Raw genomic sequence first — 26,335 nt, 5'->3', positions numbered from 1 at the left:
CTGGCAGGAGAGGAACTATTTTCAGAGGCAGGTGCTGGCTCTCTAGAGCTCTCCTTGACGGAGGATGGGGCTGGGCTCGGAGTTCCGTCCATGCTGTCACTGGTCACCTTTGACCACCCGGCTCCAACATGGAGTTCTCGGGAATGCCAAACGTCCGGCGGGTTTGGACTGGCTCTTGCGTCACGCGGCCTGGGCCTTACGTGGTGGGGCCGGGGTGACGCAGAGGTGCCCATGTGGTATCCCGTTCTGCTGCCGCCTTTCGCATCCCGCGTGTCCACCTGGCCTGGCGGAGGCGTCGGAGGCTGGGGGCCACTGTCCCAGAGTAGGCTCTGCTCCTGTCCCTCTCTGGCACCCGAACAAATCCCGAGCCCCCAGCTCTCCTGTGACCAGTCGAGACGACCTCCTACTCCTCGGGGCAGAAACCACGTTCTCCTTTGTGCCGTATTCTGTAGGTTCTCTGATGGGAGCCCGGGATAGGCGGGAATGGTGAGGAGCTCAGATTGCAATTGGCCAAAAGTTTAGGGTTTTTTGTCTCCTCTTTGCAAAGTTAAAGCTTTTCCTGGATGGGTAGGTGCTTTACTGAATTAATGATTCTTTACTCCTAACTATACGGCTAAGAAAAAAGGACTTAAAGCAGAAAGCCCTACGAGACACAGCATACTGAAAGCTAGTGTTAAACTGGGTAAAATCAGCACGTTTAATAATTGCTTTGTTGAAACTTTGAAATTAAATGTTGGAATATCCTCAGATGTTATCACATCGGAACTACTACCAGCCACATATACTTGTCAACACAGTTGCCACTTTGACCCTCAGAATATGCCTTTGTTCTTTAGCAAGTAAATAGGCCAGTTTTCTTGTTAAAGATGATTGGAAGCTGGTATTTTAAAAGCTTTCCTATAGGATTTATAGCAGCACGAAAACTTTGTGATCATGTATCAAATGTTTAATAATTAACAAGAATGAATTATTATAAATGTAGTTTTTTCCCTTTTCTTTATATCGCTCTTTATTTTGATTGAATGCTCTCGGTGTTCATGAAATTCATTCTTGATCAAGATATAAAATACATAGTTTGTTGTGGCATCTAGTTGCTCTGTGTGAATTGAGGATACATACCTCTCTACCTTTCTGCTTCAGCTTTCCTCATCTGAAGTAAACATTTAAATTCTGTCTAGAAGGTCCGTATTAATTTTATTCTTCTTTAAGTTTACCTTTTGTTGATGGAACAAATTATGGAGATGCAGCAAGCTAAAGTCATTTTGAAAATGGTAATGATGTTACTAATGGCTTCCTTGAATCACAAACAAACCTTTATTCCCTTCTGGAGCTTCCTGTCCAGCCTCCTTCCTTCCTGGTACTTAGAGAATAATATCAGGAGGCAGTGGGGGATTGCCTTTCAGATTTTACCTTGAGGTTCATTTGCGAACTTTCATCATCAGGTAAAGAATTATTTGATTAGTTTATAAAACTATACATGCTTTGACTATCTTTGGAAGTTTACACTAGAACTTATTAACTGTGCTTGCCTCTAATTGGGCCTGGGGGGTGAGCTTTACTTTTTGAAAAGTTTCATTTGGTTCTTTATGAATATTACTTAAATCAATAAATGAATAAATAATAGTTGAGTAGAAGAGTTGGAAAATTGTCACAAACATGTACTTAAAAGTCTTATCTTACTGGTATTTTTAAGTGACATCTAGAAGAAATGGGATTCAAATGAGATCTTCCCGTGTAATGCCGAAAGATAACCAACTTCTCTATCACTTTGGGTTTCCCATTTAAATTCTCTGCTTTTTAAGTTAGTGGACAGGTCTAGGAAACTAATAAAATTGACCTTTTGTTCAAGTGTGCTTATTTTTCGTGACACTTAATTTGAAGAGAGCATTTTTCGGAAAGAACAAAACTTTGTTAATACATAAGCCCTCTAAGAAATAAGGACTTTATGTGTGTAAGTGCCACCTCATTAATGGTACTTGGGATCACAAGGTGGGGTGAGTATGACCTAGATATCAGACATTCATACAGGATTTTTTTCCTCGTTTTTTTTTTTTTTTTTAATCTCTTTTTCCCTTGAGCCTTGGGAAATCATTGAAACTTAGAGAAGGGAGCTGTGTAAGACCTGGATAGGAAACTCTTCATGATAATTTAAAAATAGGCTGAATATGAAAAATAAAAAATGTAAATTGATTTGTGAATAAATGTTAGTAAAAGTTAAGTAGATGACTCAACTGTTGCCACGACTTCGAATCATGAAAACACATGAAGATAGATCCAGAAATAGAGTATGATGGCATAGGTCTTTGTTTATTTGTTTATTCCTGTCCTAAGCACTGTGATTAAGAAGTTTTGGGATCTTGGTTTCATTGCTTATTTTTTTTTTTTTTTTTTGCGGTACGCGGGCCTCTCACTGTTGTGGCCTCTCCCGCTGCGGAGCACAGGCTCCGGACTGATACGCAGGCTCAGCGGCCATGGCTCAGGGGCCCAGCCGCTCCGCGGCATGTGGGATCTTCCCGGACCGGGCACGAACCCGAGTCCCCTACATCGGCAGGCGGACTCTCAACCGCTGCGCCACCAGGGAAGCCCCATTGCTTATTCTTTATGCTTCACTACTTTGATTGGCACACTTTATTCTCTTTGAGATAGCCGGCAGGTTTGAAGGCCGCTTGCTTCCTGTGTTGATTTAAAAATCTGCTAAAGTCTCACCTCTGTTGTGATTTAAAAAAAAAAGACAACCCCCATTTAAAAAAAAACAGCAACAGGCTTAATTAAACTTAGAGAATTTTTGAAAAGCTTATCTTATGATATAGTAAATGCTACAGATTTCTTGAATATAGAGACCTAAGTGATACAATCTTAGGTTTGTATTGTATCCTTGTACCTAAGCATACAATTTTAGGTACAATCTTTGAGCTCAGAGGTAAATCAGATGACTCAAGTCACTTTTGGGGCAGAATTTGGGACTTATTTTAACTCGGTTCTCAATGTAATTGATGACTAGGTAATCTTTTTATTAATATGAAATTCCCACAAAACAAAAGTGACTAGAAATGACAGTGACCAGGAATGTACATTTACTCCTTAAGTTAATGAAGGTGAGAGAAAGATTCTAGCTTAAAAAAAAGGATTTTAATTTTTTACTAATAGGGCTGATATTTTAAAACTGTTGGATTTGTTAGAACCTTTCTTTTAAAGGTAATTTATCTGTCGGGCTTTTACCTATCTTTTTATGCTACATCAAATACCAAAACTTTTTTTTTTTTTCTTAAATCTTGGCTCTTTATTGCTGGAAAATACTCACACAAATTTTAAAAGGGCACTGTCAATTTTCCCAAGGAAGCGACAGGAGTGTCAGCACTTGTGACTAGGTACAAATGTTCACGTGTGCACCCATTGTAGTAGGAAAGTCATCATCCAAATTAGTCACTAGTCACCACAGTAAAGTGGGTTTTTAAAATACCGTAGTCACTTTTGAAATCGGCATGTGAAAAAAGTCAAATCTTAAACATTGCTCACCTCAATAATTCAAAATCTTCGAAGCAAAGTCCCAATTTTAAACACACCATGTCTACAGTCTTGATCAGCTTGCAGCTTGCCCATAGTTTCTTTACCTTGCAAAATGAGGCAATTCTGTAAAGACTCTCAATTGATGCTTTCTATCTCCAGTGGATGTGGCCCTGTGAAGTCCGCCATAGAGTACTGGCCAAGAGAAAGGAGGACCTTTGTGCAGTGCTTGAGGACCATTTAAGGGGTCCTCACTTAAGAAGCCCTGCCTCTTAAGTGATTCACACGCTAGTTCACACGACTTCTCAGCTCTTCTGACTTGCATGACTCAGGAGCAAAAATCCTGTAGTTCACTGCACTGGGCATCACCCAAATAGCCCATCAGAGCTCTTTATAATTTCATACACATCTCATCAGCACTGTAGTTCTTTAGTGATCAATTACTTCATCCAATTCCTATCATTACTTTCTATGCCATTTTGGATCCATTTGTCAACATCCCCATCCAAAACTTCAATTTTAAGCCTTTGTTGACCATCTCAATTCAAGTTGTCTTTAAAACTACCATCCCTTACCTTCTTAAATTCCCCTTCACATAAGACATGTGTAACCTAAAAACTAACCCATTCACCAGTTAATGTTTACTAAGCCCAGTTATTTTCATTGGAACATATATCCGTCTTATTCTTATGATGGTCAGTTTTCATTGTCTTCGTGATTTGAAGTAGTTTTTTCATCTGTAATACCACTTTTTGTATCACCAAAAATGGGTGCTGCATGTTAGATGATTGATATATTTCTTTTTTTTTTTTTTTTTTTAAATTTTTATTTATTTATTTTGCGGTACACGGGCCTCTCACTGTTGTGGCCTCTCCCGTTGCAGAGCACAGGCTCCGGACGCGCAGGCTCAGCGTCCGTGGCTCACGGGCCCAGCCGCTCCATGGCATGTGGGATCTTCCCGGACCGGGGCACGAACCTGCATCCCCTGCATCGGCAGGCGGACTCTCAACAACTGCGCCACCAGGGAAGCCCCTGATATATTTCTGAAGTTGATGTATATTGTAAACAGTTGGTGCTCTGAAATACACATTAGGTGAACTGACTTATGTTAGGAATTTAAGTGTATTCTTTTGTAAAAAATCATCTCATAAATAAGTTTGGGTTTTTATTACTGGATTTTTTGTAAGTAAATTTTAAAATCCCAAGTTAAGTATTTGCATATATGACAACAAAATCATTTACCTTCACCCTCTTTTACCTATTAGGTGGCCAGCATCGAAATGTTCAACCTTTTAGTGATGAGGATGCATCGATTGAAACAATGAGCCATTGCAGTGGTTACAGTGATCCTTCCAGTTTTGCTGAAGATGGTATGAGTTTTCAGTTAAGATTTGCAACGTTAGATAAAAGGATGATTTAGGTGGAGGAATTCTTGTAGCTAAGTGTACTGTTACCGCTCCCTGTCTGCTTTTTTCTATTTAAATTACAGTGGTTGGTTTTTATTATTCCTTAGGACCAGAAGTCCTCGATGAGGAAGGAACTCAAGAAGACTTAGGGTATAAATTGAAGGGATTCATTGACCTGACCCTGGATAAGAGGTAGGAATTACTGGAAACTCTTTTCTTCTGGGTGATTTCTGTTAGCCACTTTTTATTTAAAATATGTGCAGTTCTTTCATTTAACATTATGTTTTTCTAAAGCTCGATTTGTTTACTTTGTATATTTTAGTGTTTCTTATTCCTTTGGACTTTTAATGTATCAGTAGATAGGAACATGCCACTAGAATTTAGATTAATAGCCTAAGATTAGTCGTTGTTCAGCATAGGGGACATAACTGTATTTGATAATTGAAGTGGATTTGTTGAATTAAAAGTTAATCTTCAACTAGAAAGTATAACTAAACTTCGAAAAGTATCAAAGCTAAATTGTTTTCTTACTTAACAGTAACTCTAGAACCAACTTAAAACAAATGGAATTAAAAAGCCCAGAAGATTCAAACAAGAACTCTAGACTTCTGTAGTGTTAAAAAAAGTCCGAGTTTACTTGAATATGTAAGGTAGGAGAACATGTCTTATACAGTGAAACTATAAAATTCTATGTGGTCATTTTAACATTGTGGTTATTGAACTAATAAACAGAAAACATTATGATATAGAGTAACTTAAAATCTTTTGTATAATAAGGTGAGTTGTAGATGAGAATTAAATTATTGAAGAACTGTGAGAGCTTGATGAAAATTAGATTTTAAATAATCTATAAATAGAAAAACTTGAGAGGGAAGTAAGCTAAGTTTTTAAAAGTCTCATTGACCAATGGTATACTCCAATTGGATATTCTTTCTCTTACATTTTGTTTTAAATAGTGCGAAGACAAGGCAGGCAGCTCTTGAAGGTATTAAAAATGTACTGGCTTCAAAGATGCTTTATGAATTTATTCTGGAAAGAAGAATGACTTTAACTGATAGCATTGAACGCTGCCTGAAAAAAGGTAATGTCCATATTTTTGAGTCACAGTCACAGAACTGAACAGGAATTTGCTACCTTCTGTGCAGTAATATTTGTTAATAGCACTTAGAAGTCTGGCTCACTCTTATAACTTTGTAATTGGCAGGAAATATGCCAGGCTTGTTAGAACTCAAAATCAAACTTGTTATCTTTGTTTTGTTTATGTAATAAACAGTTTGAAACTAGGAGGGATTGGGGTGGATTATCAACTTTAGTTGTATCAGAAGAGGTGTTTGCCATTCTTTTGTATATAAGAAAGGCTTGAAACCATGTGTCAGATGTCAACAAAAAGTATTATTTATAAGCCATCCTACTTCATTTTTCTAAAATTAAAAAAGTATCATAATTATCTACCTCATTTTCTTATTTAAAACATCAATCATACCTGTCAAAGACATCATTTCAGGATATCCCTTGGAATATTTGAATTCTAGAACTTTGTAATGGAGATTCTGGAATTCATATTATGATTGTAGAACTTTTACGATCATAGAACTTTTAAGAATGAAGAGAGACCTTAAAGATTAAGTCTAGTATTATCAAACTTTCAATTTTAGGAGCTGCCAGATTTAAAAAGATTTGGGGCTGCCAGCTTAATTATTTTGCCAAGTAAGAGCATTATGAAAATAATTAGCTTCAACTATCATTATCACTTTATCAAAAAAATACTTCTAGCACCAAAAGTGTAGGAAGCACACATGTTCCTTTAAATTGAATGTGCTTAGCTTTATGTTCTTATTCTCATTTTGCTTCAGGTGGAAGCTTTGTCAAGAATCGGTGTTTGGAAACCTTTGATCTAATCCACCTCTCATTGTATAGGAAAAAGAAAGGCCTAGGAAACAGGAGACTAGTCTAAAGTTATATACCTTGTTACTGGTATAGTTGATAACAGAGCCAACTTTTTTGAGATATTACAATGGCTTTGTTAAAAGTGTTAACATTGAAACTGTATCCACAAGGTAATTGGACTAGGTGACCTTTAAAAATTTCTTACAACCTGCATAAATATTTAATTTATCAGATAATAAGTTCAGAATTTGCCCAAATCCTTTGGTGTATACAGTTCTCAAGAGTTAACTTACATTTACCTTTATATTAACGTATTTTCTATAGTTTTAAAGAATCCCTTATTTTTTTAATATTTTTATTTTTTGGCCGTACCATGCAGCTTGTGGGATTTTTTGTTCCCCGACCAGGGATGGAACCTGAGCCCTCGGCAATGAGAGCTCGGAGTCCTAACCACTGGACCACTAGGAAATTCCCAAGAATCCCTTATTTTGAATCCCTTATTTATTAAAAAAAAAATAAAAAAAACACTGGTGGAGGAAGCCCTGACAGTTTAGTTTACCTCATGGGCTGTGTACATCTGAAATGCTTGTCAGATTAATTCAAGGGCTACTTGAGCACTATTCTATAAGTACATGAAGGATTTGGAAGGTCAGATCAGCTTGAAATGCATTATCTGGCTGAACTGTTACAGTAATCCCTTAAAATTGGTGTTAATCTCCATTTTACAGATGAGGAAATGTTTTGAGAATAAGAGTAATTGGTTGAAGATCATTTGGCTAATACGTGGTAGATCTAGGAATTGAGTGAGGTCTAGATTTATCGTTCATGTCAAAGCCTTGAGCATATTACAAGTTTCATAATTGGTAGATGCTATTTTGAAATTGAACAAATTTGGGAGATTGCTGCCTTAGTAAGTCTATTGGAAATGATTTGTCATAGTTGCATCGTGGCTTCTTTTATAGGTAAAGGTGATGAGCAGCGTGCAGCTGCAGCATTAGCATCTGTTCTCTGTATTCAGTTGGGCCCTGGAATTGAAAGTGAAGAGGTTTTAAAGACTCTTGGACCAATCCTGAAGAAAATAATTTGTGATGGAACAGCTAGTATCCAGGCTAGGCAAACTGTAAGTATAGGATTTAAATTTATAGATCTATCTAGGCATGACAGTCAGACCTTGTGATGAATGATCTAGGAAAATAGCATCTTTAAAAAATGTAGCAGGTTTTTTATTAACATTTTATTCTCATTTGTCCCTTTGTTTTTTGAATTTTATTTATTTTATTTACTTATACAGCAGGTTCTCATAAGTTCTCTATTTTATCCATATTTGTGTGTATATGTCAATCCCAATCTCCCAATTCATCCCACCACCACCCCCATTTGTCTTTAATTTTAGTGAGCAGGCTCAATACGACAATTGCCCTCTTAAATTTTCTGAGACTCAGTAGAGCATCCCATATAGAGAAGATTTCTACATCTTTGAAATTGAACATCATTTGCTGATATGAAATACAGTGCCATGTTGAGTTATTTAGGATGATCCAGTTTTTATTGGAGCTTAACGAAATGGTCTAGACAATGTTTATTGTGTGGTTACTTTTTATTCTAAGAAATGTAATGGAGTGGTTTTCTTGAAAAAATTCTGGCTGTTGTGGCCTAAAAGTCCTTATGAGAGAGCTGAATGCTGTAGTTACATAGGTGGATTTGGTAGATGTAGGAAACTCTGAAACTCTGCCTTGTGAAATATTCATCTGGTTTGGGGGTTTGGAAAAGCTTTCATTCTCTAATTGATATATACCACTTGCAACACTTAAGACTGTGGGTTTTGTTTTTGGTTGTTGGTTTTTGGTGTGCTAGTAAGTGATTTAAATGATCACATGAACATGTTTTGCTTTATTCACAGAAACATGAGGTGGTTGTAGTGGGTTTAGAAAGTGGATTTGAATCTTAATGAATTTTAAGATTTGAATGTTATGGATCTTAAGAATCTTAAGAGTCTTAATAGATCTTAAAAATTTAATTTTAGTGGATTTGAATCTTAAGCTGTTTTCCTAACGAGAACCATTTTAAGTTTAAAGCTTTTTCATACTGATTATTCAAATTAGCTTCCTCTTTAGTATTACTTACGGTAAATGACATTAATCTTTGTATCAGATAAACCCTGAAGTCTTAGTGGCTTAATAAAAGTTTACTTCTTGTTCATATCACTGCCCAGTCAAGTCAGCAGGGTCCCTAGGCATCCATCCTGCATCTCTGCCCTACCTCTAGGTCCTTTCAGATGGCAACTATGGTAGCTAGATGGGGAAAGCTAGAGGACAGAGACACATCGCTTCTGCCAAGAGTTCCTTGGTTTACCAACTGTATGGCTGCTGGGAATAGTCTAGCTCTTTCTCCCAGAGGCAAAGGAATAGGAGTTTGGTGACATTATAGGAATCTCTGCCCCCAATAGTTAGTAATCCTAAAATATTTAATCACGCTTTTGCTATTTGCCTTTCTGTTCTTCCTTTTTGTGTAGTTTCATGCAGCTTTTAAATTGTGCAGGAGTATAGGGGTATTTGAAATGTTTGACAGAAAACACTATTGATTAGATATTTGAGGTGATCACTTAATTTTGGTTGCGTGTGAGTTTGTTGTGGTCATCTAAAGGCCCTTTATTCATCCTTCTCACTCTTTCTGTGAATTAAAATAAAAAAATAAACTAGCATTCTTCTGCATATTAGCAGAAGGAATCTTTATTAAACGTAGGCAGTCCTAATTTTTAATCTGCCATTTCTCTTAGTAATCAAAAGGAGAGATGTGGCCTTGCTTCTGCTGCTTACTTAGGAGAAGGGATGATAGATTGAAATTTTTCTTTACTAAGAATAATGCATAGGCTACTTTTGAATTTTAACAATGTCCAATTTTACCAGGATAAACTAATGAAAATAAAATAGTGACACCAAGCAGATTAATATTACAAGTGTCCTCATATTACTGGAACAGAACTAGCTGAAACCTGGGCATATGAATGATGACTTTAAAGACTTAAGCTTTAAGCTTTAATGGTACTTGGAACAACATGAGGGAATTTTAGTAATAACATATGGGGAAAAGGGAAATGAAGAATAAGAAAGCCGTATGAATTTCAAATTGTTTTTTTTTTTTTTTTTTTTGCGGTACGCGGGCCTCTCACTGTTGTGGCCCCACCTGCTGCGGAGCACAGGCTCCGGATGCGCAGGCTCAGCGGCCATGGCTCACGGGCCCAGCCGCTCTGCGGCATGTGGGACCCTCCCGGACCGGGGCACAAACCCATGTCCCCTGCATCGGCAGGCAGACTCTCAACCACTGCGCCACCAGGGAAGCCCTCAGATTCTGTTTTTATATGATTAATTTGTTAGAGCAGTGTTCTGAGAATTCATGGCTCCTATTTATGTTGCAGGTAGATCATATATAGATATTCTGAATCTGTTTTATTAAGTAAGATTACCTTGGGGAGCTTCCCTGGTGGCGCAGCTGTTGAGAGTCCGCTTGCCGATGCAGGGGATACGGGTTCGTGCCCCGGTCCGGGAAGATCCCACATGCTGCGGAGCCGCTGGACCCGTGAGCCATGGCCGCTGAGCCTGCACGTCCGGAGCCTATGCTCCGCAGCGAGAGAGGCCACAACAGTGAGAGGCCCTCGTAAAAAAGAAAAAAAAAAAAAAGATTACCTTGGTAATCTTGGACTGTGTACTCACTCGTTTAGCATCCCCCCCCCCCCAAATAAACAATTATAGGATTCCCAACCTCTTTTCAACGTATTCCAAAATAAGTAAAATCTGAGTTAATGAGATCCTTCTTTAAGTCGGAAGTTTGAGGACAACTATTTAAATTTTTTGAGATTTGTGTTTTAAAGGTTTTTAATAGAGTAGGTTTCTTTATCTCAAATGTCCACACTTCATCTCTGTCTTTCAGTTGGAGTTGAAGTTTGAAATGATCTGCTAGATTAATGAAGGAAAATCTGAGAGAAATGGAGTAACTTTCCTAAAGTCATAACTCTGAGCTTAGTAGCAGACGTTAGTGGCTTTTAGCCAAAACCCACTTCCCTTAACTTTTGACCTTATATTCTTTCTTTCTTTTTAATACTGTACTTGGGACCTAATGTAGTCATGTGGTTGAGAAATTTTTCACACTGAATTATAAAAGCAGGAAGATGTAGAATTAATAAGAAAATAGCAAACATTAATGTCTGTTTTCATTTTGCTTTTTTTAGTGTGCAACTTGCTTTGCTGTTTGCTGTTTTATTGCCACAGATGACATTACTGTAAGTAGACAACCTTTTGAATCCAGTTGTTTGCACATTTCTCATTTAAGATGGTATCTTATTTCCTGTTCTTATGCATTAGGAGCTGTATTCAACTCTGCAGTGTTTGGAAAATATCTTCACCAAGTCCTATCTCAAAGAGAAAGACACTAATGTTGTCTGCAGCACCCCTACTACAGCGCTTCATATCAGCTCGCTTCTCGTGTGGACATTATTACTGACCATATGCCCAATCAATGAAGTGAAGAAAAAGCTTGAGGTGTATGTATTTTTAGTTTCTTGCTTTATAAAATCAACATTTATTGACATAATCGGTTGTGTTCACATAATAATGACTGACTATTTTCTAGGCATTTCCATAAACTTCCAAGCCTCCTCTCTTCTGATGATGTAAACATGAGAATAGCTGCTGGTGAATCTCTGGCACTTCTGTTTGAATTGGCCAGAGGAATAGAGAGTGTAAGTATCTGATAGGTAAAACAGAAAGCTTGCATCACAAGGACCATTATTCCATCATAATCCTTACAATTAAGAAGTGAATGATAACTTTAGAGCATGGCCCACTGAGAACCTAGTGATTGGTCGTTCTGCTTCTTGGCAGTGGTGATGTCATACTTTTAAGAGCATAAACCAATAGGGGTTGGTAGAGCAATATTTAAGTGTAGTTCATTATATTTAGTTGTTGCTGCCTACAGAACTGAAGTTTAGGTACACTCTTATTACTCATGGAGAGAGTTGTCCCGTATAATCTTTTGGATCTGCTTGGATTTCTCAGACATCAGACACATTAAGGTAATTCATGCATGGATGCTTTATAATAAATGTTGGACAAATGGATGAAATATTAAGTCAACATAGGTTTGGGATTAAGTCAGATGAGTTTAGTACTGTTATGTTTAACTTTTAAGCCAAAGATGGAAATAAACATAGCCCATTAGTCTAGGACATGTGCTTTGCAGTTCTCTACCACTGTCGACTCATAGTTGTTGTTTTTTTAAACCTCAGTTTGGCTTTTGAAGGTATTTGAGTTTGTGATAGGTGACCAATAGGTGATCCACCATCCTGATGGTATTCCAAGTTTAGCACTGAAAAGTCCTGTGTTCTAGGAAACCCTTTGTCTTAGGCTGTATGGAACATTTGGTCATCCTGGTTTGTGACCTCTATTGTGAATCTTGGGTTACTTACTAGCTGCTTCTTAATTTAAGGAGAAAGACTATTTCTGGAATGAAACTTTGTCTGCAATTAAAGAAGTTATTTAACAGTGGATAATTCTAAATAAGATTAATACGTGTTCTGGGTTGCCTTGCTTATTCACATTCCATTCTGGGCCTGTGTTTCATTGCCCCCCACATCCCTCCTTACTTTGAAAGAGAGCAGGTATGAGGTAAAAGTAAGTTATTAATGCTGTCAGTAGCTAATGAGTCTCCTTATGTGAGAAATTAGAAGACTGAAGTTTAGCAATCCATTTAATTTTATTGAGCTACTTAATGGCTCCTTAACCTCAAGGCACAGAAGCCAGATGTCCCCATTTTTAATCTTGTATTCCTCTACTGACTAGAAATGGTAAATTCTTTTCTTTTTCCTTTGAAATGCATATTAAAAGTGAACTAATTATGCAGTTTAAAGTATATGTGTTGATTTGTTTAAATTTGCATAAATGTAAATATATTATTACCTGCATATCTTACGTTATCTGACTTAAATAATATGTGATAGCCAGGAGAACTCATCCAGATGTATTTAATTTGACTGAAGTCCTTGTCAAAGACAAAAATGAACTGGGTTATAAAACAACCTAGTGTTTTGTTTGCTTTTTTTTTTTTTTTTTTTTTTGCACTAGGAATTTTATTTTGAATTTTTTGAGGAACATCCATACTATTTTCCAAAGTACCTGCACCAATTTACATTCCCACTAACAGTGCACAAGTGTTCCCTTTTCTCCACATCCTCACCAGTATTTTTTATCTCTTGTCTTTCTGATGATAGCTATCCTAATAGGTTTGAGGTGATTCCTCATTGTGATTTTTTTCCTAACATCTTTATTAGAGTATAATTGCTTTACAATGTTGTATCAGTTTCTGCTTTATAAAAAAGTGAATCAGTTATACATATACATATGTCCCCATATCTCTTCCCTCTTGTGTCTCCCTCCCTCCCACCCTCCCTATTCCACCCCTCTAGGTGGTCACAAAGCACCGAGCTGATCTCCCTGTGCTATGCGGCTGCTTCCCACTAGCTATCTGTTTTACGTTTGGTAGTGTATATGTGTCCATGCCACTCTGTCACTTTGTCCCAGCTTACCCTTCCCCCTCCCTGTACCCTCAAGTCCATTCTCTAGTAGGTCTGCATCCTTACTCCTGTCTTGCCCCTAGGTTCTTCGGACCATTTTCTTTTTTTTTTCTTCTTTTTTTTTAGATTCCATATATATGTGTTAGCGTACGGTATTTGTTTTTCTCTTTCTGACTTACTTCACTCTATGACAGTCTCTAGGTCCATCCACCTCACTACAAATAACTCCATTTCGTTCCTTTTTATGGCTGAATAATATTCCATTGAGTATATGTGCCACATCTTCTTTATCCATTCATCTGTTGATGGACACTTAGGTTGCTTCCATGTCCTGGCTATTGTAAATAGAGCTGCAATGAACATTTTGGTACATGACTCTTTTTGAATTATGGTTTTCTCAGGGTATATGCCCAGTAGTGGGATTGCAGGGTCGTATGGTAGTTCTCTTTTTAGTTTTTTAAGGAACCTCCATACTGTTCTCCATAGCAGCTGTATCAATTGACATTCCCACCAACAGTGCAAGAGGGTTCCCTTTTCTTCACAGCCTCTCCAGCATTTATTGTTTGTAGATTTTTTGATGATGGGCATTCAGACCGGTGTGAGACGATATCTCATTGTAGCTTTGATTTGAATTTCTCTAATGATTAATGGTGTTGAGCATTCTTTCATGTGTTCGTTGGCAATCTATATCTTTGGAGAAATGTCTATTTAGGTCTTCTGCCCATTTTTGGATTGGGTTGTTTGTTTTCTTGATATTGAGCTGCATGAGTTGCTTGTATGTTTTGGAGATTAATCCTTTGTCAGTTGCTTCATTTGCAAATATTTTCTCCCATCCTGAAGATTGTCTTTTCATCTTGTTTATGGTTTCCTTTGCTGTGCAAAAGCTTTGAAGTTTCATTAGGTCCCATTTGTTTATTTTTGTTTTTATTTCCATTTCTCTGGGAGGTGGGTCAAAAAGGATCTTGCTGTGATTTATGTCATAGAGTGTTCTGCCTATGTTTCCCTCTAAGAGTTTGATAGTGTCTGGCCTTACATTTAGGTCTTTAATCCATTTTGAGTTTATTTCTGTGTATGGTGTTAGGGAGTGTTCTAATTTCATTCTTGTACATGTAGCTGTCTAGTTTTCCCAGCACCACTTATTGAAGAGGCTGTCTTTTCTCCTTTGTATAGTCTTGGCTTGTTTATCAAAGATAAGGTGACCATATGTGCGTGGGTTTATCTCTCGGCTTTCTATCCTGTTCCATTGATCTATATTTCTGTTTTGTGCCAGTACCATACTGTCTTGTTTACTGTAGCCTAGTAGTATAGTCTGAAGTCAGGGAGCCTGATTCCTCCAGCTCCATTTTTCTTTCTCAAGGTCTTTGTGTTTCCATACAAATTGTGAAATTTTTTGTTCTAGTTCTGTGAAAAATGCCAGTGGTAGTTTGATAGGGATTGCACTGAATCTGTAGATTGCTTTGGGAAGTATAGTCATTTTCACAATGTTGATTCTTCCCATCCAAGAACATGGTGTACCTCTCCATCTATTTGTATCACCTTTAATTTCTTTGAACAGTGTCTTATAATTTTCTGCATACAGGTCTTTTGTCTCCTTAGGTAGGTTTATTCCTAGATATTTTATTCTTTTTGTTGCAATGGTAAATGGGAGTGTTTTCTTAATTTTACTTTCAGATTTTTCATCATTAGTATATAGGAATGCAAGAGATTTTCTGTGCATTAATTTTATATCCTGCTACTTTACCAAATTCATTGATTAGCTCTAGTAGTTTTCTGGTAGCATCTTTAGGATTCTCTGTGTATAGTGTCATGTCATCTGCAAACAGTGAAAGCTTTATTTCTTCTTTTCCGATTTGAATTTTATTTCCTTTATTTCTTTTTCTTCTCTGATTGCTGTGGCTAAAACTTCCAAAACTATGTTGAATAAGAGTGGTGAGAGTGGGCAACCTTGTCTTTTTCCTGATCTTAGTGGAGATGGTTTTGGTTTTTCACCATTGAGGATGATACTGGCTGTGGGTTTGTCATATATGGCCTTTATTATGTTGAGGAAAGTTCCCTCTGTGCCTATTTTATGGAGGATTTTTATCATAAATGGGTGTTGAGTTTTGTCAAAAGCTTTCTCTGCATCTATTGAGATGATCATATGGTTTTTCTCCTTCAAGTTGTTAATACGGTGTATCACATTGATTGATTTGCATATATTGAAGAATCCTTGCACTCCTGGGATAAACCCCACTTGATCATAGTGTATGATCCTTTTAATGTGCTGTTGGATTCTGTTTGCTAGTATTTTGTTGAGGATTTTTGCATCTATGTTCATCAGTGATATTGGCCTGTAGTTTTCTTTCTTTGTGACATCCTTGTCTGGTTTTGGTATCAAGGTGAGGGTGGCCTCACAGAATGAGTTTGGGTGTGTTCCTCCCTCTGCTTTATTTTGGAAGAGTTTGAGAAGCATAGGTGTTAGCTCTTCTCTAAATGTTTTATAGATTTCGCCTTTGAAGCCATCGGGTTCTGAGCTTTCATTTGTTGGAAGATTTTTCATCACAGTCTCAACTTCAGTGCTTGTGATTGGTCTGTTTATATTTTCTATTTCTTCCTGGTTCAGTCTTGGAAGGTTGTAATTTTCTAAGAATTTGTCCATTTCTTCCAGGTTGTCCATTTTATTGGCATGTAGTTGCTTGTAGTAATCTCTCATGATCCTTTGTATTTCTGCAGTGTCAGTTGTTCCCTCTCCTTTTTCATTTCTAATTCTATTGATTTGAGTCTTCTCCCTTCTTTTCTTGTTGAGTCTGGCTAATGGTTTATCAATTTTGTTTATTTTCTCAAAGAACCAGCTTTTAGTTTTATTGATCTTTGCTATCATTTCCTTCATTTTTTTTCATTTATTTCTGATCTGATCTTTATGATTTAAAATATGGAATGCTTCACACGAATTTGCATGTCATCCTTGTGCAGGGGCCATGCTAATCTTCTCTGTATCGTTCCAATTTTAGTGTATGTGCTGCCGAAATGAGCACTCTGCTATTTTTGTCAAGTTTTTGAAAGGAGGGGAGTGTCTGCTGGTGGGTTAGTGTGGTTACAAGGTGTTCAAAAAAATTAGTTAAAACCATAGGTTGATTTAAATTAGGTTTTTGTAGCACAAGTGTGGCAATCAAATTATTCAGAACCTTTTGCTAACATTAATTATTTTGTGTTATTATTAATCTGGAAATCTAGCGATGTGATGAAATCAGCCTGGGAGACTTAGTAAAATTCTCTCTGAAGAGCTGGCTTTTAGGTTGGGTTTTAAAGAATGAGTTGGTGAAATATTAATAATAGCTATTTGTTCAAAGTTGATATGAAGAATTAGTACTCCTTCGTTTTTGAGAGCTCCCTTAGTTTACTTTGTGTGTCTGCCATGTAACCAAGCAGGTAAAGAGCGTACTTAGGAGCTGCTGTGCCTGGGTTCAAATTTTGTCTTCCACCCTTATTACCTGATGATGTTGGGCAACTTCTCTATGCCTCAGTATCCATATCTTTACAATGGAGATAATAATAGTCACTACCTAATATGGTTCTTGGGAACACATGCCAAGTACAGTGTAAGTGGTAGCAGTTCCTGCACTATTAACTGAATCATGTATTACCTCCCTCTTACTAGTACTCTAGTAGTGGCCTTTTAGGAGCTCTCTAGGGTAACTTAAACTAAGACAAGGACTATTTAGTGAGTGGAATTATAGGTCTGAGGTCCATGTGATATGCTGATTCAGGGAGATATATCAAAATATAGTATAGTCAAACCTTCCCTAATTTTCCCTGCTCTATCCCCCACCTAAGCTGACAGGGGAAGTGCTTCAGGACACAGAGACAGAGCAGAAACAAAGAAAAGAAAATTTGAAGACTCACAACACACTCCCCAGGCCTTAAATCACTTAGATTGTATATTTCCAGAAAGGACAACCCCACGTACTTCTCATTTCTTACCTTTGTTTATAGGATAACTGACTCATGTAAAAATGTCTCCATACCCTGATGGAGACATTCTGCCTCAATTAGCAGGGAATGAAAAGAATAAAAGTCTTTGTAGTTGCGTAGAGTCAGATAAAACCATTCTAGAAATAGTAGTCATCACTTTGCAGTGAAGTGGGGAGAGATCAAATTCTGTTTTAATGTTAGGCTTCCCTGTTAGGATTATTTTTTAATACATAGGACAGCTGTGCAAGATCCAGCTTATTTCATTTTGTTTACAGTCAGTGCTCCAGTAACTTCTGTATAGAAATAGTAGTTTGGGGGGTGATTTTTGTGACCTTAAGCATCTCATCCTGTGTATTTAAACTCTTCTAAAAGTTTTCTGTGGTTTCATTTCATTCTAATGCCACTCAGCCTTTGAAACCATTTAACTTATAGTCATTTTAGTATGAAATAATTATCTTTAGCTGACCTGTTTGAAGCATTTATATTGTTATACTGAAACAGGCTATATCATAAAAGAGCTGTATGGGCTTCCCTGGTGGTGCAGTGGTTGACAGTCCGCCTGCCGATGCAGGGGATGCGGGTTCGTGCCCCGGTCCGGGAGGATCCCACATGCCACGGAGCCGCTGGGCCGGTGAGCCATGGCCGCTGAGCCTGCGCGTCCGGAGCCTGTGCTCCGCAGCGGGAGAGGCCACAACAGTGAGAGGCCCGTGTACCGCAAAAAAAAAATAAAAAAAGAGCTGTAGCATAATGGATGTCTATGTACTGTGTTTTATATATTTTTAGAATATATAAATATATTTTACTTAGGCCTTAAATAAACCTGTGAGATGTGGGTGGTATTAACTATCCCCTTTTTATATCAGAGGACCTGAGACACAGATTGCTAATGTAATTATGCCCAAGGTTATATATGTCTAAGTAATGGATGTTTGTGATTCAAACATAGATGTGTTCTGACTGCAAAACCTGTTTTGTATGACAATAAACTTCCTCATATAGCTGAAATTACTACACTGATTTTTTAAAAGTCCAATTCTATGTAAATTCCTCTAGATCTAGAATACTGATGTAATAGTTCATGCTTCATAATTTATTGGGCAAATTTATATTTCCTGTCCTTATTTAATCCTTAAAAACTATCATGTGGTGGGAGGGTGGATATTTTCATTTACAGGTGATGAAACAGATTTGTAATTTTTAAAACTTGGTGTAGTGAGTAGTAGGCTTGAGGTTCTCATCTAGGACTTTTGACCCCGTTGTGTGGCAATGACCATGCAATTTCTTTTCATTATTGATAAGAGGTAGGTATTTGTCCCTCTAGGAGCCCATTTTTCATTTGTTCCTGAGTGTGAAGTTTTACTATGCATTTATCCCAAACTTCAGTAAATTGGCTTTTGGATGCTGTTTATGGACTATTTTTGTTATATTTTATGTTTTCTTTCTTTTTAAAGCACAGGCACTTTATGGAGACATTTCCCTACAGTACTTAATATTTATTTTCATAAGTACTATATTCAGCTCAATGGTTCAGACTCTGTAAACTAGATTGAGTTTTATTGATTGCTAAGATTATTTACCATGGAGTTTCTCAACTTCAGCACTGTTGATACGTTGGGCTGGATAATTTTTGTTGTTGGAGGGGGCGCTGTCTTGTACATTTCAGGATGTTTAGCAGCTTCCCTAGCTTCTACTCATTAGAGGCCAGTAGCACCTCCTGGCAGATGATGATAACCAAAAATGTTTTTAGACATGGCCAGATGTATGCTGGGAGGTAAGATTGTTGAGACCACCAGCAGTAGTTCCCAGTTCTTAGAACAAATTAAGGTAATGCATAAAGTCTTGTTAATTTTTGGTGTATTCTCCCATATATATTTTTTTAAATCTTCCATAAATTTTATTTTTGAGAATAATACAAAAGAACAAGTAGTCAATGAAATGAGTAGAGAACTTCTAGTCCTTGGAATGTATTTGTTTCTAGCAGTAAAATGATTCCCGTTTTTTTTATGATGGAATCAAATTTATTGGAATTTAAATATACAGATCAAAGTATCATTGGACTGTTTTAATAACATCTTATCAGCTTTGGTACCTGCTTTTCTAGATGAAAATCTTCTTGACAGGTGTTATTTCCAGCTAACTCAGACATAGGAAGTTGAATCAGAACATTTGAAGAAAACATTTGTTAGAACAGTTAAGGATATACAATCTCTAAAATACTGACAATGAGAAAATACTTTAAATTAAGAATATTTGGGGCTTCCCTGGTCATAGTGGTTAAGAATCTGCCTGCCAATTCAGGGGACGTGGGTTCGAGCCATGGTCCGGGAAGATCCTACGTGCCGCGGAGCAACTAAGCCCGTGAGCCACAACTACTGAGCCTGCGCACCTAGAGCCTGTGCTCCACAACAAGAGAAGCCACCGCAACAAGAAGCCCGGGCACTGCAACAAAGAGTAGCTCCTGCTCGCCACAACTAGAGAAAGCCTGCGCACAACAACGAAGACCCAATGCAGCCAAAAATTAATTAATTAATTAAAAAGAGAATGTGTTAATTTCAAGCTTATTTTCCATGAGTGTAATAATGTTTTTCATTTTAGACGTGAAAAGAAATTATATTTATATTTTTTGAGATTGAACAATTATGTATACAGTGTGAAGAATGCCTAGAATAAGAGCTGCTTTATTTTATTTTTTTATCTTTGGCTGCATTGGGTCTTTGTTGCTGCATGTGGGCTTTCTCTAGTTTCGGCGAACGGGGGCTCCTCTTTGTTGTGGTGCATGGGCTTCTCATTGCGGTGGCTTCTCTTGTTGAGGAGCATGAGCTGTAGGTGCACGGGCTTTAGTAGGTGCAGTATACGGGCTCAGTAGTTGTGGCATGCGGGCCCTAGAGCGCACAGGCTCTAGGGTGTGCGGGCTTCAGTAGTTGTGGTGTGCACGCTCAGTAGTTATGGCTCTCAGGCTCTAGAGCACAGGCTCAGTAGTTGTGGTGCATGGGCTTAGTTGCTCCATGGCATGAGGGATCTTCCCGGACCAGGGATCGAACCTGTGTCCCCTGCATTGGCAGGCGGATTCTTACCCACTGCGCCACCAGGGAAGTCTGAGCTGCTTGTTTTAATAGAATAAGTTAAGTGATTGTTACCACCAATGCAAAAAATGTTAAATAGGCATTAATAACTAGAACTGGAGATGGGTCACATTCTGGCTTCCATGCGTGTCTTCTCTAGTTTTGGTCAGCTAAAGAACTTGGAATAATCTTTTAGTTTAATGTGGTTGTAAAATTTAATCAGGGAGTAAAAACACCCAAAATAAAGAGACTTTCAAAGTATAGCCACTTAAACTGTAAAAAGGAAGCCCATAGTCAACTTAAGGTCATAGCAAATAGTAATACATTTTGTGGCTTCCCTCCAAAAGGGATTAAAATATCTTCCTTTCTTAAATAATTTAATCACTTGAGTTGTGCACCTGATGTAAATACTCGGTTGCTTATTTGAAATATGGCCAATAAATTAGAAATTAGGTGCTTTAAAAAGCATTACTGATAGCTTGCCCTTTAAGAATATTTGGAATTCTGGGAATATGTGCTTTGGGGACTAGGGAGCCAGGGGATAGAAGCTGTATTGGTTTATGTGTATCTGGCTTGGCTATCACTGAACTTGGAAATCCCAGTAATGTCTTGAATACAGTAGGAACACAGTAAGCATTGGTTGAATGCATCTGGTTATACTTGGAAGAGGAATGTTCATTGTTTGGTGGTAGTGTATCATCTTGTAGGCAACATTTCTGGATTAAATTTTTGCATGACAATGAGTGTTTATGTGTGTATCTGTGCGAAGATCTCTAAATAGCTCAAAGATTTGCCTTGCTCTGTGTAACCCTGTTGGATATTTCCAAGGTGGACTGTTTTTTGTTAATTCTAGAAGAGGGTGGGGGGAAAGAAACAACAAACTACAAACAAAACCAAATTTTTTTTTTGACCAGGACTTTTTTTACGAAGACATGGAGTCTTTGACTCAGATGCTTAGGGCTTTGGCTACAGATGGAAATAAGCACCGGGCCAAAGTGGACAAGAGAAAGCAGCGGTCGGTGTTCAGAGACATCCTTAGGGCAGTAGAGGTAGGCCACTTAATGCTGTAATAGATACTCCTTGGTGGTTGGTCTGTAAACCCCATTTATCTTCCCTACCTTTCCTAGATTTCTGCTTCCCCCAATTTCACCACTGGCTTGTGAGGATATCTTGTCTTTCTGACTTGTCCTGTAACCTCCCCTCCCTCCGCCCCTGCCAATCCTAGACCAGTACAAATATCTGACTTTTCACCAAGTTTGTTGAGTGCTTTTGAAATTTAAAAACATTCACAACAAGGTGGTTTTGCCATTAATATTTATCCAAACTTAGTTGTGTCTTTAAGTCTACCACAACTAGGCAAATTCTACACCCTTATATGTGGGATAGTACTTCCACTTTCTAGTCTAATTCATATTTCAGGGATGGAGGTATCGGTTTAAACCACATTATTCATTTCAACATATACATGTCTATTTAGAAATTGTGTTTATGTAGGATCTCTTAGATCATTTTGGTTCCTCTTACAATTGTTGTTCTTCTATTGGCCAGGAACGGGATTTTCCAACAGAAACTGTTAAATTTGGTCCTGAACGCATGTATATTGATTGCTGGGTCAAAAACATACATATGACATCTTTAAGGAGGTTCTTGGATCAGGGATGCAGTACCACTTGCAGGTGAGTGGGTGACATCCTTTCTGTATGTTTGCTTTTAAATTAGGGAGAATTTTAAATCTACCTTACTTAACTGGCTTTTGAAGTTAGTTTGAATATACAGAATGTTTCAGCATATGATATGCAAAATAGCAAGTTTATTTTTGAAAGTTAAATTAATAAATATGAAACTCTTCTTTTTGTTTGTTTGTTTTTTTTTTTTTCTTTTTGTTTTTGTATTGTGTAAGCCTAGTGGAGCATCTGTATAGCTGTTGGAACACTTGTTATCTTTGTAGGGAAGCAGATAGTTTGACATAGCTTTCTTGAATTCAAGGCATTGGAAAACCATTGGTCTTACGAGAAACAGAAAGAAAATAAGTACTTACATTCATATTTATAAGCTCTACATAACTTCTGTTAACCAGATTTCACTTTATGTAGTTAAAAAAAAGAGCTGATATTTAATACTGAGACTTATTGCCTTTCTCTTTTATTTAAGTCAAATGAATTCCCTTCGCAATGTTTTTGAACTTGGACCCCCCGTGATGCTTGATGCTGCAACACTTAAAACAATGAAGATTTCTCGTTTTGAAAGGGTAGGTTTGGTTTTTGTTTTCAATAGAAACTAAATGCACAGAAGAAAAGTGGAGCCAAAGCTTTGATTCTGCCAGGTGAAAGGTATTTAGCTATGTCTGTGAGATTTTAGTTCTCATGATGTTTCGGACACAGAGTAGCTGGACTAAAAGGTATAGAAACGTCACTGCATTTAGAGTATGGAGGGTTATGATGAAAAATTTTTATCCATAATCCTGTTAACATAGAAGCTATTTTTATCTTTTGCTTCCTTTTGCTTATGAAGTTTATATAGTTAAGGATAAATATTTACACAGTGCTTCTTCGTATCAGATAACTGAGCCTAAACTTAGTACCAGATTCATTTTTACAAATGAGGAAACAAATGTGCTCAGAGAGTTTGTAACATTAAATAGTGGTTAATATATTTATTCTAACATTTCAAAACCCTTATATTTTTATTTTTTTTACTAAGGTAAAATTCACATAACATAAAAAACATATTCTACACTGTGCGGTTCAGTGGCATTTAGTACACTTACAGTGTTGCACAACTGTCACCACTATCTAGTTTCCCAAACATTTTCACCACCTCAAAGGAACCTTATGTCCATTAAGTATTCATTCTCCATTCCCCTTCCCCTCTTCTCCCCCCAGCTGCTGACAGTCACTAATGTGCATTCTAATCTATGGATTTACCTATTCTGGATATTTCATATAATAGAATCATTATAATGTGACCTTTTGTGACTGGTTTTTTCATTTAGCATAATGTTGCCAAGGTTCATCCATGTTGTAGCGTAGTCATTACTTCAGTCCCTTTTTTTGTGGCAAAATAATCCTTCATTGTGTGGATATGCCACATGTTTATCCGTTAGTTGGTGGACATTTGGCTTGTTTCACTTTTGGCCCTTTTAAATCGTGCTGCTATGAAACATATATGTACAAGTTTTTGTTTAGAGCACCTGTTTTTGATTCTTTTAGTTGTATGCCTAGGAGTGGAAGTTGCTTGGTCACGTGGTAATTCTGTGTTTAACTTTTTAAGGAACCACCAAACTGTTTTTCTACAGTTGACTGTAGTGCATTTTGCATTCCCACTAGCAGTATAGTTCAAAATTTTGACATCCCTACCAACACTTTCTTGGTTTTATTTTTGTTTTAAATTATAGCCATCCTAGTGGGTCTGAATTGTTTAATTGTATATTGTAAAGAATCTTTACATTTAATCATTTTGATAGCCATATAATTGTTGGATATTTTAAAACTGTTTTGAATAAATACTAATATTTTTACATAATTTCTCTTTTGAATTATTTCTTGGAAGAAATCCTTGCATGGGGCTACAGGGCTTGATTATGATTTTTTGATATGCATTGCCAAATTACCTTCCAAAATAATCTATCATTTTTAATTATTTTCAGTGGTGAATGAAAGCATGTAGCTATTACACACATATTTGACAGCATTGGGTTTTATAATTTAAAAAATTTGTTAGTTTGAATGAAACCTTATGATAGTTTCCCTTATTATTTTTTTTATTTTTTATTTATTTATTTATTTTTTCCCTTATTATTTAATTAACAGCAAAGTTGAGTATTTTGTTCACATTAATTCATGATTTGTCTTTTCCTTGATCAGAATAGATGTTTATATACTTAAAAAAATTTTTTTGGCTGGAATTTTCTTGGTATTTTACATGTTTGGGTGTTTTTTTCATATAGAATAGCCATGAACTATAATGTGTTAATTTTCCCCCTCATTCCTTTGTGTCTGTCTTATACATTTAAAATATTTCTAGAGTCAAATTAGTTCATTTCTTTCCTTTGTGACTTTTTTATTTATCTTTTTTTTTTTTAACTTTATAAGAATATCTGAAGCCTTAGTGGCTCACCTGTATTTTCTTTTCTTCATTTCAGCATTTATATAATTCTGCCGCCTTCAAAGCTCGAACAAAAGCTCGAAGCAAATGTCGAGATAAGAGAGCAGATGTTGGAGAATTCTTCTAGGCTTTTAGCATTTGAAGACCACTTTCTAATTTCCCTTTTTAAAAAAAAAAAAAATTTCTAATGTATTTAAACTCTAGAGACAGTTTTTTATCTTGGGTCAACAGATAGCTTTTGTAGTAGGGTTATATTATAATTTAATGTGTAGTATTGCAACTGGTGAGTTCTGGTTATTGAATATTCTCTGTATATATAATCAGTAAACATGAATAAAGTGTTTGTAGTGTGTGGTCATTTTCTATTTATGAAGAGAGCAAAATATAATATTTCACTTGATTTCATGATGAGAAAAGCTATTAGCCTGAGGTTAAATTTCTTACGTTGTGGTTGTCAGAAATATTGATTATAATGATATAGATATACAAGGTATTTAACTTAAGATCTTAGACAGATGAGTTCTGGGTACAATTTTGGGAGCTAGATCTTCTGGAAAAGCTGCTATTTTCAATTTTAAATGGAACCTAATAATTTTGTTACTGGGATCAACAAAGGGAATTTACCATGAGACCTTTACAGCTGCACTTACAGGCCATTCAGTCCCATCTGTTATTCATAATGAATTTGTATATGCCCAGAACATTTGCTAGCCTTGACCTCTGAGAGGCAGTAGTAACACTAATTTTATCTGCTGTGTAAGACCTTGTGCTCTTTATTTTGAAATAAAGATCTTTCACACTAAAAGTGCTTCTTTTTTAATAGAAGAAACATTTATGGGTTTGAAGTTCAGAGTTCAAAGTGATGAAATGGGGTAGGGAGAGAGTGAAACAGAACTTGCTTTGTATATTTGGAAACATGAAATAAATGAAAAAATATAGCAATATATCATTGGCATTCCAACTATTAAGGACTATTGCTGCTTGGTTGCCCATGAGGTGATTTTTTTACTTTATCGGGAAGTTGTAAGCATTTTGACAACCGTATTAGGGTTTTGTTATTATTAAACTTTATATTAAAATTACATTGTACAAGTAATACCTGCAGTTTAGAATTCATAGATTTATTTCTTTTATATTAATGCAGAAGGAAATAGTGATGAGGGGTGGGGAAGCATGTAGATAAGGACCAAAATAGTTTTCTAAACTAGCATCTCTCTGCCACATCTTCAACCTCTTCTGGAAGGTCTGATGTGCCTCTTCATTGAAAATCATTGGCCGGCCTGTGCAACCACTATTGCTTCTGGGAGTATGAGTTCCATCCCTCAGAAACAGTGCAATGAAAAACAGACTTGGAATCTTGAACCTGGCATTGTGTGTTGTCACCTCTTTATATTCCAAGTAGGTTAGAAACCATGGAGAAGAGATTGCAAATATATTTTTTTTCTAAAATTTTCAATTTCATATATGTATATTTTTAAAATATTAATGAATTTTTATTTTATAAAGTGATATACTATATATACATAGATATAATAGTATTTCAAGGCTTTATAAGGAAGTTAGCTCCCTGTGCCATCCTTTCCCCATTTTCAGGAGGCATTTCATTTCAGCCTTTATAGTTTTTTTTTCCTAGCACCTTAGTTTCAGATTCTAAGTAGTATGCTACACAGCTATTCTTTATTTTGATAGGTGAAGATTTCTGCCTTTTTACTTTTCCCTTCTCCCATTTGTTTGGTTTTTGTTGTTTTTTTTGGTTAAATTAGCATCGTTTGCATTATAGTGACCCATATTTCTATTCATTTCTGAACTAGATGGTTTACTATGCTTACATTTCCATTCTCATAGGACATCTTGTC

The 26,335-nt window shown here is 36.7% G+C and overlaps 1 protein-coding gene and 1 non-coding gene across 2 annotated transcripts; one reads left to right on the top strand and one right to left on the bottom strand.

The window, feature by feature from the left end:
- IFRD1 (interferon related developmental regulator 1) lies at nucleotides 1-25,284 on the top strand. Its single transcript, XM_032643089.1, is given in 14 exon segments — nucleotides 1-448; nucleotides 4,770-4,874; nucleotides 5,018-5,102; nucleotides 5,867-5,991; nucleotides 7,760-7,917; nucleotides 11,023-11,073; nucleotides 11,156-11,334; nucleotides 11,424-11,532; nucleotides 21,290-21,424; nucleotides 21,924-21,987; nucleotides 21,990-22,051; nucleotides 22,527-22,538; nucleotides 22,540-22,623; nucleotides 24,517-25,284. Coding segments are annotated over 14 exon segments (1,617 nt in total). The 5' UTR covers nucleotides 1-90; the 3' UTR covers nucleotides 24,607-25,284.
- On the bottom strand, nucleotides 16,268-16,376 carry LOC116759930. Its single transcript, XR_004351592.1, has one exon. It is a non-coding gene; the product is annotated as a U6 spliceosomal RNA (small nuclear RNA).
- Nucleotides 25,285-26,335: the final 1,051 nt, after the last annotated feature.

The sequence above is a fragment of the Phocoena sinus genome, chromosome 9 (assembly GCF_008692025.1).
Source record: "Phocoena sinus isolate mPhoSin1 chromosome 9, mPhoSin1.pri, whole genome shotgun sequence".
In the NCBI taxonomy this organism is placed as follows: Eukaryota; Metazoa; Chordata; class Mammalia; order Artiodactyla; family Phocoenidae; genus Phocoena; species Phocoena sinus.
Note: the sequence above shows the minus strand (reverse complement) of the source record. Positions and strands in the feature narration are given on the sequence as shown.